Below are 16,153 nucleotides of genomic sequence, written 5' to 3'. Positions count from 1 at the left end.
ACACACACACGCACCCTTCACCCTCCCTCAGTTTTCTCTGTCTCTCTCATTTTGCTTCCTGAACATTGAGACTTCTCTTGGGAAGCAAAGAAGTTCCTTACGGCAAACAGCATCCCTCTCGTGCGTGCCAACTGGACTTCTGTGAATTTGTCATTGGTTTTAAGTTTTTGAAAAAGCAATGCCAGAATTGTTACAAAATACAGAACTATAACCCTGGAAGCAAGAGAAGACTAGAGATTTGGGGATGCTGTTCCCTCCTCTGGAGCAGAGCAGAGAACTCGCAGGAGAGAGTAGTTCTGTTGTAATGGACTAAATGCCTACTTCATGATTAGCACCAGAGGATCCTTACATTTCGAGGATCTTCAAAATAAAACTATTCTACAAATATAAAATACCATTGGAAAAGGAAACATTCATTTTGAGTATAACGTGTAACTTCCCTTCTGTTTCTGCAAACCTCATCAAGCAAGTCTTGGTAAAGGGGAATCTGTTTCTGGTGTAATATTTGGAGATGTTGCTCCTTCCATAGGCTTAACTTCAAATCAAAGATAAAGCTCACATTTCATAAAATTAAATGTAGAGCTTTCTACCTGTCATCATTTCTGTAACCATTATTATAGTAAAAGTTACTTTAAATACTTTAAAATGGTAAATGTGCCAAGGGTGCCAGTGAACTGGAGAGTATACATATTCCACCCAAAATAAGTCTGCCACATTTTACTCACATTTTATTGGCAGGCCTAGAACTTAAAAAGGCTTTGCCAGTACCCTGGGCAGTGCCTGGAACCCAGTTAAGGCTCAGCCACAGTTCCTCCCCAGGGGTGGGGGCCAAGATGAGGCAGCTGGTGCATGGCCTTGGGTCATAACTTTTTTGCCTTTTGGGTATGTTTCCTGTGGTGTCTGGAGGCATTCAGTCATCTGCAGCTGCCAGAGTAGTGGGCAAAGTGGGGTGTGCTGTGCACTGTGACAGTTTCTTCTACTGTAATTCATTCTTCAAAGAATTGAGCTGTTATTTTTCCTACCAATGCTTACAGTCTGTTCAAAGCTACAGATCTCCCTTTTACACTTTAAAATAAAATGCCATCAAGAACTAATAAATCCCCCTCTCAGCCTTTAAGGCCTATTTGACACTTACTTTAAAATATTTATTTTTTAATACTGTGTATACCCTCTCTGTACCAGAATGGATTTGAGGATGCTTAAACTATCAACATGTAATCAGAGCACTTTCTTAGAAAAACATTTTTTTTAAGTGCTGGATGATTCCTAGACAGTTTAAGAAAGGTGTTTGGTTCAGAAATTGCTATTTGAATAAAATGTCAGGGGGAACTAAACATACAGTTAACCTACAACCCAGAAGTTACACTCCTGAACATTTATCACAGAGAAATGAAAACTTAGGTTCCCACAAAAACAGGTACACAGTTATTTGTAGCAGCTTCATTTGTAACAGCCAAAAACTGCAAACAGCACAGATGTTCCACAATAGGTAAACAGCTAAGCAAACCGTGATCCATCACACCATGGAGTATCAATTAACAGTATAAAGAAACAAACCATTCAAACACACACAACATGGATGGATCTCAAGGACATTATGCTGTGTGAAAAAAGCCAATCTCACAAGGTCACACACCATATGATTGCATTTATATAACATTCTCAAAATAACAACATAATAGAGATGGAGAAGAGATCAGTGGTTGCCATGAGTTAGAGATGTTGGGGGCAGGGTGACGGTACGGGTAGCACAAGGGAGATGTTTGTGGTGATGGGCTAGCTGGTTGTGGTGATTACACAGGTGATAAGATGACATGGAAGTATATGCAGGCATTGTACCTGTGTTAGTTTCTTGGTGTTGATATTGCATTATCATTATGTAAGATGGAACCATTGGGGGAACCGGGTGAAGGGTACGCAGAACCTTTCTGTACTATTTTTGCAACTTTCTGTGTGTCTAGAATTATTTCAAAATAAAAAGTTTTTAAAAAGGGAGGTGGGGCATTATCTGGTTTGTAGGTAAATTAGAAGCAATAAAAGACCAACAAAGAGTACTGAAGAAAAGCTGCTACCTGCTCTAGAAGTGAGCATGTTGAGTCTGATGTTAGAGAAGGGAGAAACCTCCGTTGCTATGGTTGGCCCAGTTCCTTTGGAAACCTTGCCTCCTGTTCTCCCAACGTGAAATAAGAAAACAGTAGGGAAATTTTATTTATCTATAAGCTTTTAAACAAAACCCTTCATCTTTGCCTTAAATATGCAGTAAGGTTCGGGGTGGGGGGCTACTTAATGCTAAGAGCTATAACTTACACTGTTTTCTTGACTGTTTTTCACTTCATGAAGTTTGAACGATCATTCAAGAACCATCATGTAAATAAAGTGGCTCTCCAATTCACTGTCCTATTACACACACAGCCCATAATGTTGTATCATATATTTGTTTGGAAATTGACCCAACTTTCTGTGGTTCAGCAGCTGGATTAGTGTTTTGTCCACTGTTTCCTAAATAAGGGTAGGTAAGCAGGAAAAGTGCCAGTGTCACTCACTGGTCCCTGACTGTTGGTGGTTTGTGGCATGTTCAAGATTGCCATGTGAAATAGGAGCTCATTACAAAGTAATGGAAGTTCCTTGTTTTTATTGTGTATGCAGCGAAACAACATTTGGATCAATTTACAGTGTCAAGAACACTGTCAAGAAATTATTTCAGTTGTGCTTTAGCAAGAAAATAATGGATCTGTGCTATATAGCACATGCCTTTTGGAATCCCTCATTGGACTTTGCTGGACCGGTGGCTGCAGGAGTTAGATTCCCGTTAGTGGCAGAGACTCTGCCGTCCCTTTGCTGTCCCTGTCCACTCTCCCCATGGCTCCTCCAGGGTGTGCCAGCAGGGGCCACAACATCAGAGAACAGTTCTGTTCTCCTTGGGAGCCCCTGGTGCTTTCTTTCTGCAAGGCTGTTTCTCCCACATGGGACCAGCTGGCTCACCAGTCCCAGCCTATGATACACACATGCCTCAAGGGTGTATCATGTGTTTTGTCTGGAAACAGGCAGCACGCTTTTCCTTTGTAGGCAGTTTCTCCTTTTGGTTGCAATTTGAGTGGCTTATCCTGGGTAGGCTTGGGGATGAGAAACAGTGTGACCACTTGAATGCTTCCACCGGTTGCTTTTTGTAATGTGGACTGTAAAGACACCTAGAATAAAAGCATATCTTTACAGTTTTTTTTAATGCAAAAGACAGACTCAGCTCTCTGTGTTTTGGGTTGGTTTATTTTCAACAGCATGTACTGCATCCCTTGCGAAGGCCCTTGTCCCAAAGTGTGTGAGGAAGAAAAGAAGACAAAGACCATTGATTCTGTCACTTCTGCTCAGATGCTCCAAGGATGCACCATCTTCAAGGGCAATCTACTCATTAATATCCGGCGCGGCAGTAAGTATTCCATCTCCCTGGAAGAGAGGGCCAGATCTCTTGGTTTTCTTTTGTTGATGCTTTTCCTACTCATCCATGACTCACAACTAAAATATGGGCCTAGAAAAACAACATGGTGCGTAAGCCTCATGCTCAATGCCCCTCCTTTGAGTTTCCCTCAAAGAAAAAAACAGATTGAAAGGCCGTCTGATTTTTAGCCATTGGCACAGCATTTATTTCTTCAGAGGGTCATCCCTCATCTTTCTTAAGTCGCATCTTACGCAGGATACACACATCCCAACACGTACAAACCCCAGAAGAGACCGATGGATCAAAGGTATGACTCAGCAGTCTCCAGCCGGAGCCAAGTCCACAGAGCTTTAAGTCCAAAGAGTCTTGGTTACTTGGATATATTGAAGATACTGAGCCAGGGAAGAGTTTAATGATATCACTTTAAAATTTTATTAAGTCCAAAAGTGGCTGATCTCCAAATTTATTTCTGAGAACCAAAAGAGATAAAAGTATATGTATGTCATCATGCATTTAAAGCTTCGCACTCACCCTCTACAGGATCCCCATTATTTGCAGTAGATGGCGTTCCTGGTAATTGCATTTGTGTGAAGCATTTCCTGTTGACTTATTTGGTGATACTTTCAGTTCTGATCTGTAATTGACAAGGGCTTCTAGTAACGGTGCCTTAAATTCTTCACCACTGGAACCACTTGGTGAAGGTAATGATAATTTTGTAAGCTAGGAGAAATATAATAAGAAGGAGTTGAGGTTGAAAGGAATTTTTTTCTAAATCCTTTTGTGAAGAAGTTTTTTTCTTTTGTTTTATAGTTTGAGGGGCAAAAATGACTTATTTATTCTGTGCATTTACTTTTCCTTAATACTATTTGTACAATGAGTGAGCTCTATTCTTATGGTTTAGAGATGGCAGCAACAAGTTTTCTGCTTAGTTCTTTTGAATTTTTGGATAGCCCTTGATTTTCACAACACCTTTCACTCCTCTACAACAGAGATAACTTTGTTTCCACACAGCTAGAATTTTCCTACTTTCATGGTATTCTGAAGTTTTATTCTTTTTGCACTTACTAGATTTCTTAATTTTTAAAAAAGATTTCCTCATTCCCTAGAACATATCCTTTAAATGGCTAACCCTTCTTTTTTTCTTATATTCCTATCCTCAAGATAAAAATTTAATCCATGAATTAAATCCATGGAGAAGTATAATTTGAGAAGGAATTGGTACATATTTGTGCATGATGATGAAATGTGCCTTCCAGTTTATAGCCACCACAGGAAATCGGTTAGACATCTCATTGGAAAGGTCCTTCCTCAGCCTTGACTAGAAGGCATGAGTCCTGCCCCACATTTATTTATTTATTTATTTTTAAATAAATCTTTCAGATTTTGACTGTGAGGATTTTTTTTAATTTTATTTTTTATTTATTTTATTTATTTATTTATTTATTGGCTGTGTTGGGTCTTTGTTGTGGTGCGCAGGCTTCTCTCATTGCAGTGGCTTCTCATTGCGGAGCGCGGGCTCTAGGCGCATGGACTTCAGTAGTCATGGCACGCAGCCTCAGTAGTTGTGGCTCGCGGGCTCTAGAGTGCAGGCTCAGTAGTTGTGGTGCATGGGCTTAATTGCTCTGTGACATGTGGGATCTTCCCGGACCAGGGCTTGAACCCGTGTCCCCTGCATTGGCAGGCGGATTCTTAACCACTGCACCACCAGGGAAGTTCCCCGCCCCACATTTAAAATTCAGGATCTTTTCCTTGAAACATCAACTGCAGGCAACCGCTAGTCTTTACAACTTGAATTTCTCCTTCATTTCTCTTGGAAAACCATCAAGTTGTACATAAATGTAGGGTGTTACCCTGGAGGACAGTACACTTATTCTTTGATGTTTATCAATTGAAAGCAAAATAGAACCTTTTATTAATTAAGCCTTCACAAATCATACACAGTAAAATTCTGTTAGTTGAACCATACCCAATTCATTATGGTATGTGTTATAATTTTGGCATAAGTTGAACTGAAGTTTATGTTTTTTATTTACTAAGAGAAAAAAATAGGCTACAAAATTAAAGGAAATACACCTTTATACATCTTGTCATTTTTACACATCTATTAGCAACGATGTTCCCAACTATTTTATATCTGTGAGAATTATGAATGTGCATTATAGAAAACGTAGAAGCATAGAAATGAATTTTTAAAAATTACCTGCCGATAACCATTGTTAACGTTTTGGTGCATTTTCTTCCAGTCTTAGTAAGATGGAAGCTTTAAATATAGATCCCGGTATCTTAGGAACTAGAAATGCGGCAAAGGCAGTTCCTAATGAGACCGAGGAAATGTTGTTTATTTAGTCATGCCCTTGTACTTTGGAGGCAGCACTGTCTGTTGACAGAGCATATTAAAGAAGTTCCCTAGATGTGCCCGCCTTAGCTAATTGGCAGTCTGGTGTTTATGATATTACATTCTGTTAATCAGCCTGGGAGCTGCAGTACCCAGCCTTCTAGAAACTCCCCTTCCCTGGCCTTGGGGGCCCCATCCCAGGCGAGGGTGTTGAAAGCCAAGCTTAGGGAAACGCATTTTTGACAAGGGACAAGGGTCCCGTGAAGCCCGAGCACCTCAGTGGCACCATGAAAACAAGACCCGCACTGAATTGCTCTCCACATGTGTTTGCGAGAAACCAAGTGTGTCCGCCCCGCTCACGCTTAGTGAATGCTCAGTAACACAGTCCCCCTTACCGTAGACAACATCGCTTCGGAACTGGAGAACTTCATGGGACTCATCGAGGTCGTGACGGGCTACGTGAAGATCCGCCACTCCCATGCCTTGGTCTCCTTGTCCTTCCTGAAGAACCTTCGCCAGATCCTAGGAGAGGAGCAGCTAGAGGGGTAAGTGCTCCAAATTTCACGAGCTGACATTCTCCCACCACAGAGTAAGCAACCTGCATTTTAAAGTTCTGTGTTTCTAAGGGAAGAGCCCTTTCTCATTAAAAAGAAGAAGTGAAAATGACAGCAGTGTGGGCGCCCTGAGTGAGGACCCACCTCCTCACAAGGGGTCTCGTGTAGTCACAATTCTCCGTCCTCAGGACTGGGTTGTGACCCATCCAGGGTTACGTGTCTGACTGTGGCCAGCAAAGCAGCAGATGGGGCTGCAGTAGGGGCTCTTTCTGCCAAAAGCACTGGGAGTGGGTCTAAAGTGCTTACCTCTCCATGAAATCATCATTTATGGGTCCCTTATCTGCCTCAGGGTGCTGTAGTCCACTATGTAAAAGCCATTCCATCTTTTCAGATGTATTAGAACATCAGAGATTTGGAGGCATATGAACAGTTCATTTTGTTACAAAGAAATCTTGATTCACAGAATTGTTTCTATTGATCAGCTTGTAGGATTTGTGCTACTGATAGAATTTTTGCCTTCTGCAGAGACGTGCTTTGTGATAAGGGTTTTAAACTAGCGGAGGCCTTTCACCAGAGGAGGAGTAAAAGCGGGTGCTTCCTGCATGCGCAATTTCTCTCCAGCACTTAGCCCAGGTGTTACTTTGCGTACATGCTTCTCTTCCCCGACCCCCCCTTTAAATACAGCTCTTGCCTGGCTTTAAGCTAATGCTTTGAAATAAAAGGAGACATCCATTAATGAGTTAATTCCTTCTAAAGAGAATTTGGGGAAATAATTTAGGAAAGCAAGAGGTGGGAAGGTCATGAGAAAGGTTGTCCTTGCTGATTTATGTGCCCTGACTGGATAAAGTTACCGCATAAGGGTTTCCTTACAGCCTTCCTGCTTTTTCTCAGACACACTCTTGGTCAGTCTTAAATTCTTAAAATTCCATCATCTGATATAGCTAAAGAGAGAGGGCAGCTCTTCATTCCATCCTTGAAAAGCACACTGTCCTCCCCGCTGGGAACACTGATTCTTTAGAAAAATGTCTTCCTTTTGGTGAATCCAAGGAGGCTGCCACTGTGCCCAGCCCAAGTGTCCCAGGTCACCGACATGGCAAGCCGAGGCTCTGCCAATTTGAGGTGATGGGGTTACTGTTGGTTGTATTAAATTTTAAAATGAATTTTAGCACAGTTCTTTTATTTTTTTTCCTCCAAGTAGGTTTGTGTTTCTGGAAACCCTGGTGTTGGTAAGCACTTTTGCTTTGGCGTATTGGTACCTGCAAGTTTTCCTGCTGCTTGAGGATACACATTCTTTTTTTTTTTTTTTTCCAGGCTGAGCAAGTGATATACATAGAGGGGAAAGCTAACAGGAGAGTTTAATTAATTTTTATTAGGAATTATTACATGATGTGATTACCTTTCAGTTGTGTGTTAACTAAAAGTGTTATGCACTTGAGTGTAGCTGAAAATTAAAGTGTGATTTTTATTTGCAAGAATATTTATGATGTATTTCTCATTATCTGAATCATGTGTAAAACCCAAAGTCCCAGTGGGGTCTTCTTACAGATGTATGTCATTGCTTAGGTGTTTGGGCCACTTCCAAGCTCAGCTAAGCTTCAGGCCCCTGCCCTGCTGATAGTACTTTAGATGTCAGGGAAGGGCAATGGTGAACCTGCTGCTGGTTAGTAGCCCTTGTAGCTCTGAGGATGCTGGGCTTCTAGCCTTGGATTCCTGCCTGCCATTGTTTGGAGGCTCTCTCTTTAGATAGAGCTTGAGAACCTTGCCTCTCTTGATGGGAGCTGTGTTCTCTCAGCTGCCTTCCTCACCCATGACCAAAAATGTATGGGCCATCCTTGCTTGTGATGAATACCCTTGCTGGCTTTGTATCAGGTGTGACCAGTAGCAACAACTCAATTCTGTATTCCTCAGATTTAGGAAGAGGGTTAGGTCCAGCCCCTTTGCCTACTCCCCTCACTCCTGTAAGAAGGGAAGAGTTACACAGATATAGAGAACAAACTAGTGGTTACCAGTGGGGAGAGGGAAGGAGGGAGGGGCAATTTAGGAGTAGGGGATTAAGAGGTACAAACTATTACATATAAAATAAATAAGCTACAAGGATATATTGTACAACACAGGGAACATAGCCGATATTTTATAACTATAAATGGAATATAACCTTTAAAAATTGTGAATCACTGTGTGTACACATGAAACTTATATAATATTGTACGTCAACTATACTTCAATAAAAATAAATAAATTTTTAAAAAGAATGCAAAATGAGCTATAAAAAGAGACAGTCTTCTGCTCAAACCTGAAAAAAAAAAGAAAAAAAAGGGAAGAGTGAGAGGGAGGAAGAGAAGAAAGGTAGATGATAAATAGATAAATGCCAGCAGTGCCGAGTAGAACTTGCAGAGTGCTACAGGGAAAGAAAAGACACATGCCATGGGCATGAAAAAAGAGTCAGGTATCTGATTAAGAAGATCAGACAGGGGACTTCCCTGGCAGTCCAGTGGTTAAGACTTTGCCTTCCAATGCAGGGGACGTGGCTTCAATCCCTTGTCAGGGAGCCAAGATCCCACATGCCTCCTGGCCAAGAAACCAAAACATAAAACAGAAGCAATATTGTAACAGATTCAATAAAGACTTTAAAAATGGTCCACATCAAAAAAACCTTTAAAAAAAACAAAACAAAAACAAAAGAAGAAGAAGATCAGACAGGCTTCTGCGAAGAGGTGGCTTTTGAGATGGGCCTTGGAGGGTTTCCAGAAACAGCAAGCAGAGGGTAAAGAAAGGCATTTCAGGACAGGGCGGCAGCAGCAAAGGCAACGAGTTGGGGCATCCTGGGACCTGTTTGGCAAATAATAGTGGAGAGGTAGGTGGTATTAGAATTACGTAAGCTGTTATGCACCCAGGTGTGGAGGTTATAATTTGGATAGGCAGTGGAACCTTTTCAGGGCTTTTGTGTTACCGGAGTGTCAGTAGAACATTTCACTTGAGTGTGCTTTTGGTGTAAGCCAAGATGACTTTTACCCCACGGGTTCCCACACTTCGCTATACGTTAGAATCATCTGGGGGCTTTTAAGACATCCTGATGCCCAAGTTGCACTCTGTCCCAATTCAATCAAAATGTTTGGGGGTGGGATCCAAGCATATTGCTTTTCAAAAGATTCCCAGGTAATTTCAATGTGCAGCAAAGATTGGAAACCACTGTTTTACCCCTTTATTCCTTCTTCTCAGAAGCATATCCCCAAAGCCCTTTGGTTTTTTTGCCTAAATATTTTCTTGTCACACTGTTCCTTAAAGTATGATTTTTCTTGTACCTCTCATAACCAATGAGAATATAAGTAAGTGCTTCCATTTGGTTCAGTGGGAAGAAAGTTTTGTAGCCTTTTGTTTTGATGGAGAACAGACAAATTTGTAGTACAGAGATCCTTTGTATGTGTCACCCTTAGCTTTCCAAACTGGAACTGAGACCCATCTCCAAATGTCTCCTGAGTAGCCCAGACCACGGAGTCAAGTCCAGAGTATGAAATTCAAGAACGTTACCTGGAGTAGACCTCTTAGTCCTCACTCAGAGTGAGCTGATTCTGGAATTTGATGTCCAGGCTGGTGACCGACATAGGCAAAATCACATCGGAACAGACAGCAGGGCTGCTGGTCTCTGGAGAAAGGGGCCGGACAACATAGGCAGTCTTCAGTTTGTCCAGAAGAATTCGGATGGCCAAGGCTTCCCTGAGGACATTACTCTGTGTAAGGTGATGTGTTTCTGGAGTAATAACCTTAGACATTAAGAAGATCAAGGTTGTGCTATTTTGGAAGGAAATGGATTTTGGAATACACATGTACAAGATTCCTATGAAATGGCTAATTTTTAAGCCCTTGAATAAGAAAGAGAATATTTCTGTTCTCTGAAAAAATTCCCTTATTTGAACAACCGTATTTTGTAATACATCAGATAAATGAATTAAAATTTCAAATTTGTTGGTGCCACCAAGGATTGTTGCCCTGAAAAGAATAAGAGTAGATGGAGGTGGTGGGTTATAAGAATTGGAATTCTTGGATGCAGGTAGGCATCTCTGCTCATGTTCCCACCACTTGACTTTGCAACACTTTGTGCTTTATTCTGCCTTCTTGCAACTCTAAGGTTAGGTTGCAACATGGCTATACTTTAACACTTCTTCCAGACTTCCAAAAAATATACACTCAGACATGTGACTCAGCAGTTCCAGGCTCTACCCCAGTATCTACCCAAGAGAAGTGAAAACATGTCCACACAAGACTTGTATGTGATTGCTCATAGCAGTGTTATTCATGATACCAACCCCCCCCCACCACCAAAATACCCCACTGGAAACAATCCAAATGTCCATCAGCAGATAAATGGATAAATAAAATGTGGCACAATCACTGCCCAACAATAATGTAACAACATGAGTGAACCTCAGAAACATTAGGCTAAGTGAAAAAAAGCCAGACACAAAAGGCTACACATTTTGTGATTCCATTAATATGTGCTTTGTAGAAAAGGCAAAACTATGGAGGCAGAAAGCAGATCAGTAAAGAGCTGGGGATGGAATTGGAGATTGACCACCATCGGGAATGAAGAACTTTGGCGTGATGGAAATGTTCTGAAGCTGCATCGTGGTGATGGTTGGACACCTGTATGAATTTACTGAAGCTTCTGGAACTGTACACTTATAATGAGTGAATTTTTTTGGTAGATAAATTATACCTCAGTAAAGCTGTTTTTAAAACCCTCAAAGAGGAAACGTTTTCAGAGTATCTGTTTGGTGCCTAGTGCCACTTGAATATAAATTCCCACCCTTGCTGAACCTCCGAGGCTGGTGTAAATATTGAACTTTGGGGGAGATTGGACGTGGTATAAAGCAATCCATTGCAGACAGGTTGGAGGCAGCATATGTGAAAAGACCAAATCCTGCATCAGTTGCAGATGGCTCGGCTGCTGGAGACAAGCCCCCATGTGCTGGGTTCTGATGCCCCCGAGGGACCGCCCGAAAGAGGCCATGGTTTTTTCTCTGAGAAATGAAAGGGACTAATGATTTTTTTTTTTTTTCCAATTTGTCAGCAAAGTTTGGAAAGGGGGGAATGTCCCTTTCTGCCCCCATGCGCTGGAGACCCCACCCTCAGCCCCATCTGTCCCAGGTGGGGAGAAGCCAAAGAAATACCTTGCCTAGAGTTATTGCTTAGTGAGAGTGGAGATGACGCTCCACCCCGATCTTTGGATTCCCACGTGCAGTGGTCCGAGCCCTGGACCCAGGGCTGTCTTCTAAGTACCACTCGAATCCCCAGCACTTTGCCTTCCTTTGCTTCCCCATCCTTCCTGCCCTTCATTCGAGCAGGCAGGGAGGTGGTAGTGTTGACAGCTCAGAAGTAGGACAGCCCTGAGACTGGAGCCATAAATAAAACAGTTAGGTGTATAGTATGTGCTGGGCGTTTAGAATATTGATGCAGATAATATATAGATGTCCTCAAGGAGATAACCTCCCACATTGGTCTACATTTTGGCAGATGGGGCCCACCCAAGCATAGAAACAAACATTTTTTGCAACCTTGAAGAGAGCTGGGGCCAGGATACCAATATAGATAAAACCCAGGCACCACGGAGCCTGTGTAAGGGACAGAAGAATAAACAGATAATTTTTTTAAATATGTTTTGAATGTAAAGGCAGTCAGCTTAGAAACAATTAGGAAATCACATTTACAGAATAATTGACTTAAACAGGCATTTCCTTTAGGAAACAATAAAATCTAAGTGTGTATATGTGTGTGTTGAAGATATGCAGACAAGTTTCTGCCTTTTACCGTCTCTTAATCCTCACCTGATCATGGAAGGAATGTGTGGGCAGCCGGGCCTCCAGCTGGGGTTGGGAAAACAAGAGCAGTATTGACAGGCAGCTCGTGAATGGGTTGATTATCATTGTGATGAGGGTTTCACTTTTATTTTTCTGTCGCTTACACAAGCTCCATAATGCCCGGGTTTTATTGATATTGGTATCCTGGCTCCAGGCCTTCTCAGTGTTGTAAAAAAATGTTTATGTTTACTGTAAAAAGATAATCTTGCTTTTCAAAGTGATTAGTCACATACACAGAATTTCAGTGTGCCTGCCATTCATTTGTCAAATTCCTGATTTATAATTCATGCTCCCTCCCCTGGGGAGAAGCATGTTTTGTTCAGAAGGTATTTTCGGTGTGGTTATGTTCTCTGCTAGTGAAATTAGTTTACTAAAATAAAAGCCTCGTCCTAGGTTGAGTCAGCAATTTGACCTGGAAAATTGGCCTTTACTCCCGGCCCAGAGCTTTCTGCACCAACAAGGAGATTTTGTCCCATGTGGCCTACTTGGGAACCTGGGAGCAGCCAGACCCACTGGGTTCGTGTTGATGCCACAGAGTGTCCTTCAGAGCTGGGAGTATTCTGAGGGCAAGAGTGGCCTATGATAGGAGGCATCTGCCTCCACCTGTGAACCCCTCCTCCGGTTGTATAACTCTGCGGACACCCCTTCTCCCGGCAGCATCACCTGCAGCCTGGCAGTGAGGGAGCAGATGGGGGGGCACTGTGGACCCCACCTTCCACATCCCATGCCACCCTCCTCCTGCACACATGGCCTTGTGGTACGTAGCCCAAGTCTAGATTCCTTTGGACAATGTCTTAACATTCCTTTTCCAGCAGATGTTGGGGAGTGAGCTCTTGCTGAAAGGAAAGGATTTGTTGACTTGCCAGTTTTTGTCACCTGGTTTGGTGGCCGTGAATGTGTCGAGGCCTCAGATGGGTTTGTGAGGAGCCTGGCTTGGTTTCTGAGGTGCTGCCTCTGGACTCATTGGCTCATTGTGCCCCTGTGTGGGCAGGATCCCCACCCCCACCCCCAGCACCTGCGCGGACGGGACCCGGTGCTCGTGGAGGGGCTGGGCTTCAGGCTGGGGGAGCAGATCCCACCTCAGCTCAGTAACTCCTCCTGGGCCCTTAAAACCGACAGGGAGCTCATATGACACCGTTTGTGCCCCTTGTTGTCCAATAAGTGAGTAAACGGAGCTACAGAAAGCACTGAGTGACCTGCCTGTGGCTGTACAGTTCATAAATGGCATTGCTAGTCCTGGGCCCCTGTCTCTGAATGCCTCATGAATTCCCGGGGAAATGTACAGGTGGGCTTCACAGCACTGGAACCATAGCTTTTGCTTTGCTCTCAATGAGTGAGACTCAGGCTGTGGACTGACCGGCGGGTAGAGTCCTGGTAGAGGTCCTGGTCCGGGTGTAAGTGAACCTCACCGGATGCACAGAGGTGCCCAGTGGACACCACCCGGGGCAGAGGAGGTCTCTGGGCTTCTGTCTCGGCTGTCCCGGCTCTGGGAAGAAGGTTGGGATCCTTTCTTCTCTACTATTTATGTGTTGGATCCCTGAGTGGGTCCTAGAAATAGCTCAAAATGTGGCACCAGTTCTTAGACTCAGTTTTGTAGAAGGTGCTTGAGTGAGCCCCAGAAGGAAACAGGCTGGGGAATAGGAGGGGGAGAAGGGTCTGAGGTCTGTGGGGAGCAGACCTGTCAGCACAGAGGACTCAGATGGCATCTGTGACCCTGCCTGCCTGGTTTACCAATGGACCCAGAACAGAAAGGATCTGCAAGGCTCTTTCTCCAGACCCCAAGCTGGAGCTCTCTGCTCTCTTGCCTCCCCGGGTATGGGTTTGTCTCTGGGTGGCCAGTACTAGTGGTTGCCGGTGCTGGCTGTCCCCCCACCTCTCCTTCAGAAGCAGCTGGGTCTGCTGCTTCTGTGTCCACCCACTGGGAGCAGGACCGATGTCTGACTTGGTCGGCTTTGGACCCCCAGCCCCTCAGTGGTGCCCAGCGTCTGTTAGACCAGTGCTTCTCCAAGTGTGGTCCCAGCATCACCTGGGTGCTGGTTAAAAATGCAGATTCTCAGCCTACCCAGACCTGCTAATGAGAAACTCCTGAGGTGGGGCCCAGCCCTCTGAAAATAAGCTTTGTGCACCCTAAACTTGTTGGACACTGAGTTGCTGTTGCCTGGATGGGTGGCCTGGGGGACTGCCCATTGGGAGCCATTTATCCTCCTCCACCTTCCCTGGGGACTTCAGCTGAGGCTTTTCAGGGTGGGGTGAATCTGGAGGAGGGAGCTGACCCGGGGTTGGTCCACCCCCGAGTCTATCACCCTGTCCCATTCGCTCTCCTACCCCGTCATATGCTGCTGACAGCACGGATGGGATGGGATTTACCCCCAAGGATAATGGCAGGCTTTCTACAGCAAATTTGTAAGCTGTTCCGGTTGAGTAGCAGAGCATATCTGTTCTCCCGTGGACTGATTTCAAGCTCATTGTACATACTCTGCTTCAGAGAAATAACCAGAGGCATTTCTAGGGAATGATTTGAGTAGCATCCTCCAGTGTGAGAAGCATTATTGTTGGTAATAGGGGTCATCAAATTAATTAGTGTTTTATCTATTTTGATATTGTCCTTGAATCATATTGTTGCTATTGTTAACAGTGACTATTCTTTCTTAGATACCATTAATAACTACATCTCTTACCAGCAAAGGCAGTGTTTTCTGGAGCCTTGTGGCAAAGAGGCACAGCATGGGGTGTCTGGTGGCAAAGGGCAAGGGTGCTGATGCTGATTTCTGTGCTTCTAGGAATTACTCCTTCTACGTCCTCGACAACCAGAACTTGCAGCAGCTGTGGGACTGGGACCACCGCAACCTGACCATCAAAGCTGGGAAAATGTACTTTGCTTTCAATCCCAAATTGTGTGTCTCCGAGATTTACCGCATGGAGGAAGTGACGGGGACTAAAGGACGCCAGAGCAAAGGGGACATAAACACCAGGAACAATGGAGAGAGAGCCTCCTGTGAGTGGACCCTCCTCCTATCTACACAGCAGCTTCCGTTTGTGGCCCCCTCCTTGTTTCACATGAGACCTCCTTAACGAGCACTTCGCTCACACGTGGATATCTTCAAAGGCAGTAGTGGGGCAGATTCATATTTGTAAATTTTCCGTAGCATCTATTTGTGTGTGCTAAACATTTATAAATGTGTTCTCACTCAGATTTTAAAGAGGTGGTTACAGAATACACAGAGTCAAGTGTCTTTTATGCTCAGGCACACCATTGGATTATTTTCTAGGGGAGAGCTGGTCCTGTCCAGCCCTGGGAGGGAGCAAGCCCGGCCCTCCATCTCTGGAGTGGCGGGGAGGCCAGGGGCCCCCGTCCCTGACCTGGCCTCCTCCTGGTTCCTACCACAACATGAAAAGTGGAGGGAGCCTGCCTCCCTGGATTGATATTGCTTTTTAAATTTAGAACAATGTAATTATAATCTTACACTGGTTATGAGACTTCTGCTTTAAGGTTTTGCCCCTGAGCAGTGAGTTTCTCACCTAACCCTGTATGTAAACCTGCTTTTAAGAATGGTGTGGTTCTGTGTGGCTGGATCAAGTTATAAAAATAGTCTCTCCACCATCGGCTTTTGATAAGGGACAGGTATTAGAAAAAAATAATCTACGTGATCCAGGGTGATTTGCACGTGCGCTCACAGGCGCAAGAGAATCTGCGAAACCGTCAGCATTGGACTTCGTTTTGCTGGCTCTGGATTTACCTGGTAGACACTCGAGTTGCTCATGAAGAGTTTTTAGAGTCGAGAAACCAGACGCAGAGCTGAAGGGGCTTCTCCCTCACATGCCCCGCCCCAGCCCTCACCACATTCCCCGTTCAGACCATAGCAGAAGCGGATGCAGCAGAGTGCTGTCAAAGTGTTTTTCTCCTTAGAGTCAACCAGTCTGACCTGTCAGATCATGAATACAGTAGCCATTTATTTTCCTTTGAAAATGAAATCAT

At 43.9% G+C, this 16,153-nt stretch overlaps 1 protein-coding gene across 2 annotated transcripts in view; it reads left to right on the top strand.

Moving 5' to 3' along the window:
* IGF1R (insulin like growth factor 1 receptor) overlaps positions 1-16,153 on the top strand; it is a 305,438-nt gene that overhangs the window by 246,652 nt on the left and 42,633 nt on the right. For both annotated transcript variants that reach the window (XM_061179987.1, XM_061179986.1), the window contains exons 4-6: positions 3,276-3,424; positions 6,169-6,313; positions 14,958-15,172. In XM_061179987.1, coding sequence (XP_061035970.1) covers positions 3,276-3,424; positions 6,169-6,313; positions 14,958-15,172 — 509 coding nt within the window. The remainder of the gene's footprint in view (positions 1-3,275; positions 3,425-6,168; positions 6,314-14,957; positions 15,173-16,153) is intronic.

Source organism: Eubalaena glacialis, chromosome 2 (assembly GCF_028564815.1).
Source record: "Eubalaena glacialis isolate mEubGla1 chromosome 2, mEubGla1.1.hap2.+ XY, whole genome shotgun sequence".
NCBI lineage: Eukaryota > Metazoa > Chordata > Mammalia > Artiodactyla > Balaenidae > Eubalaena > Eubalaena glacialis.
This window is presented reverse-complemented; position numbering and strand designations above follow the sequence as displayed.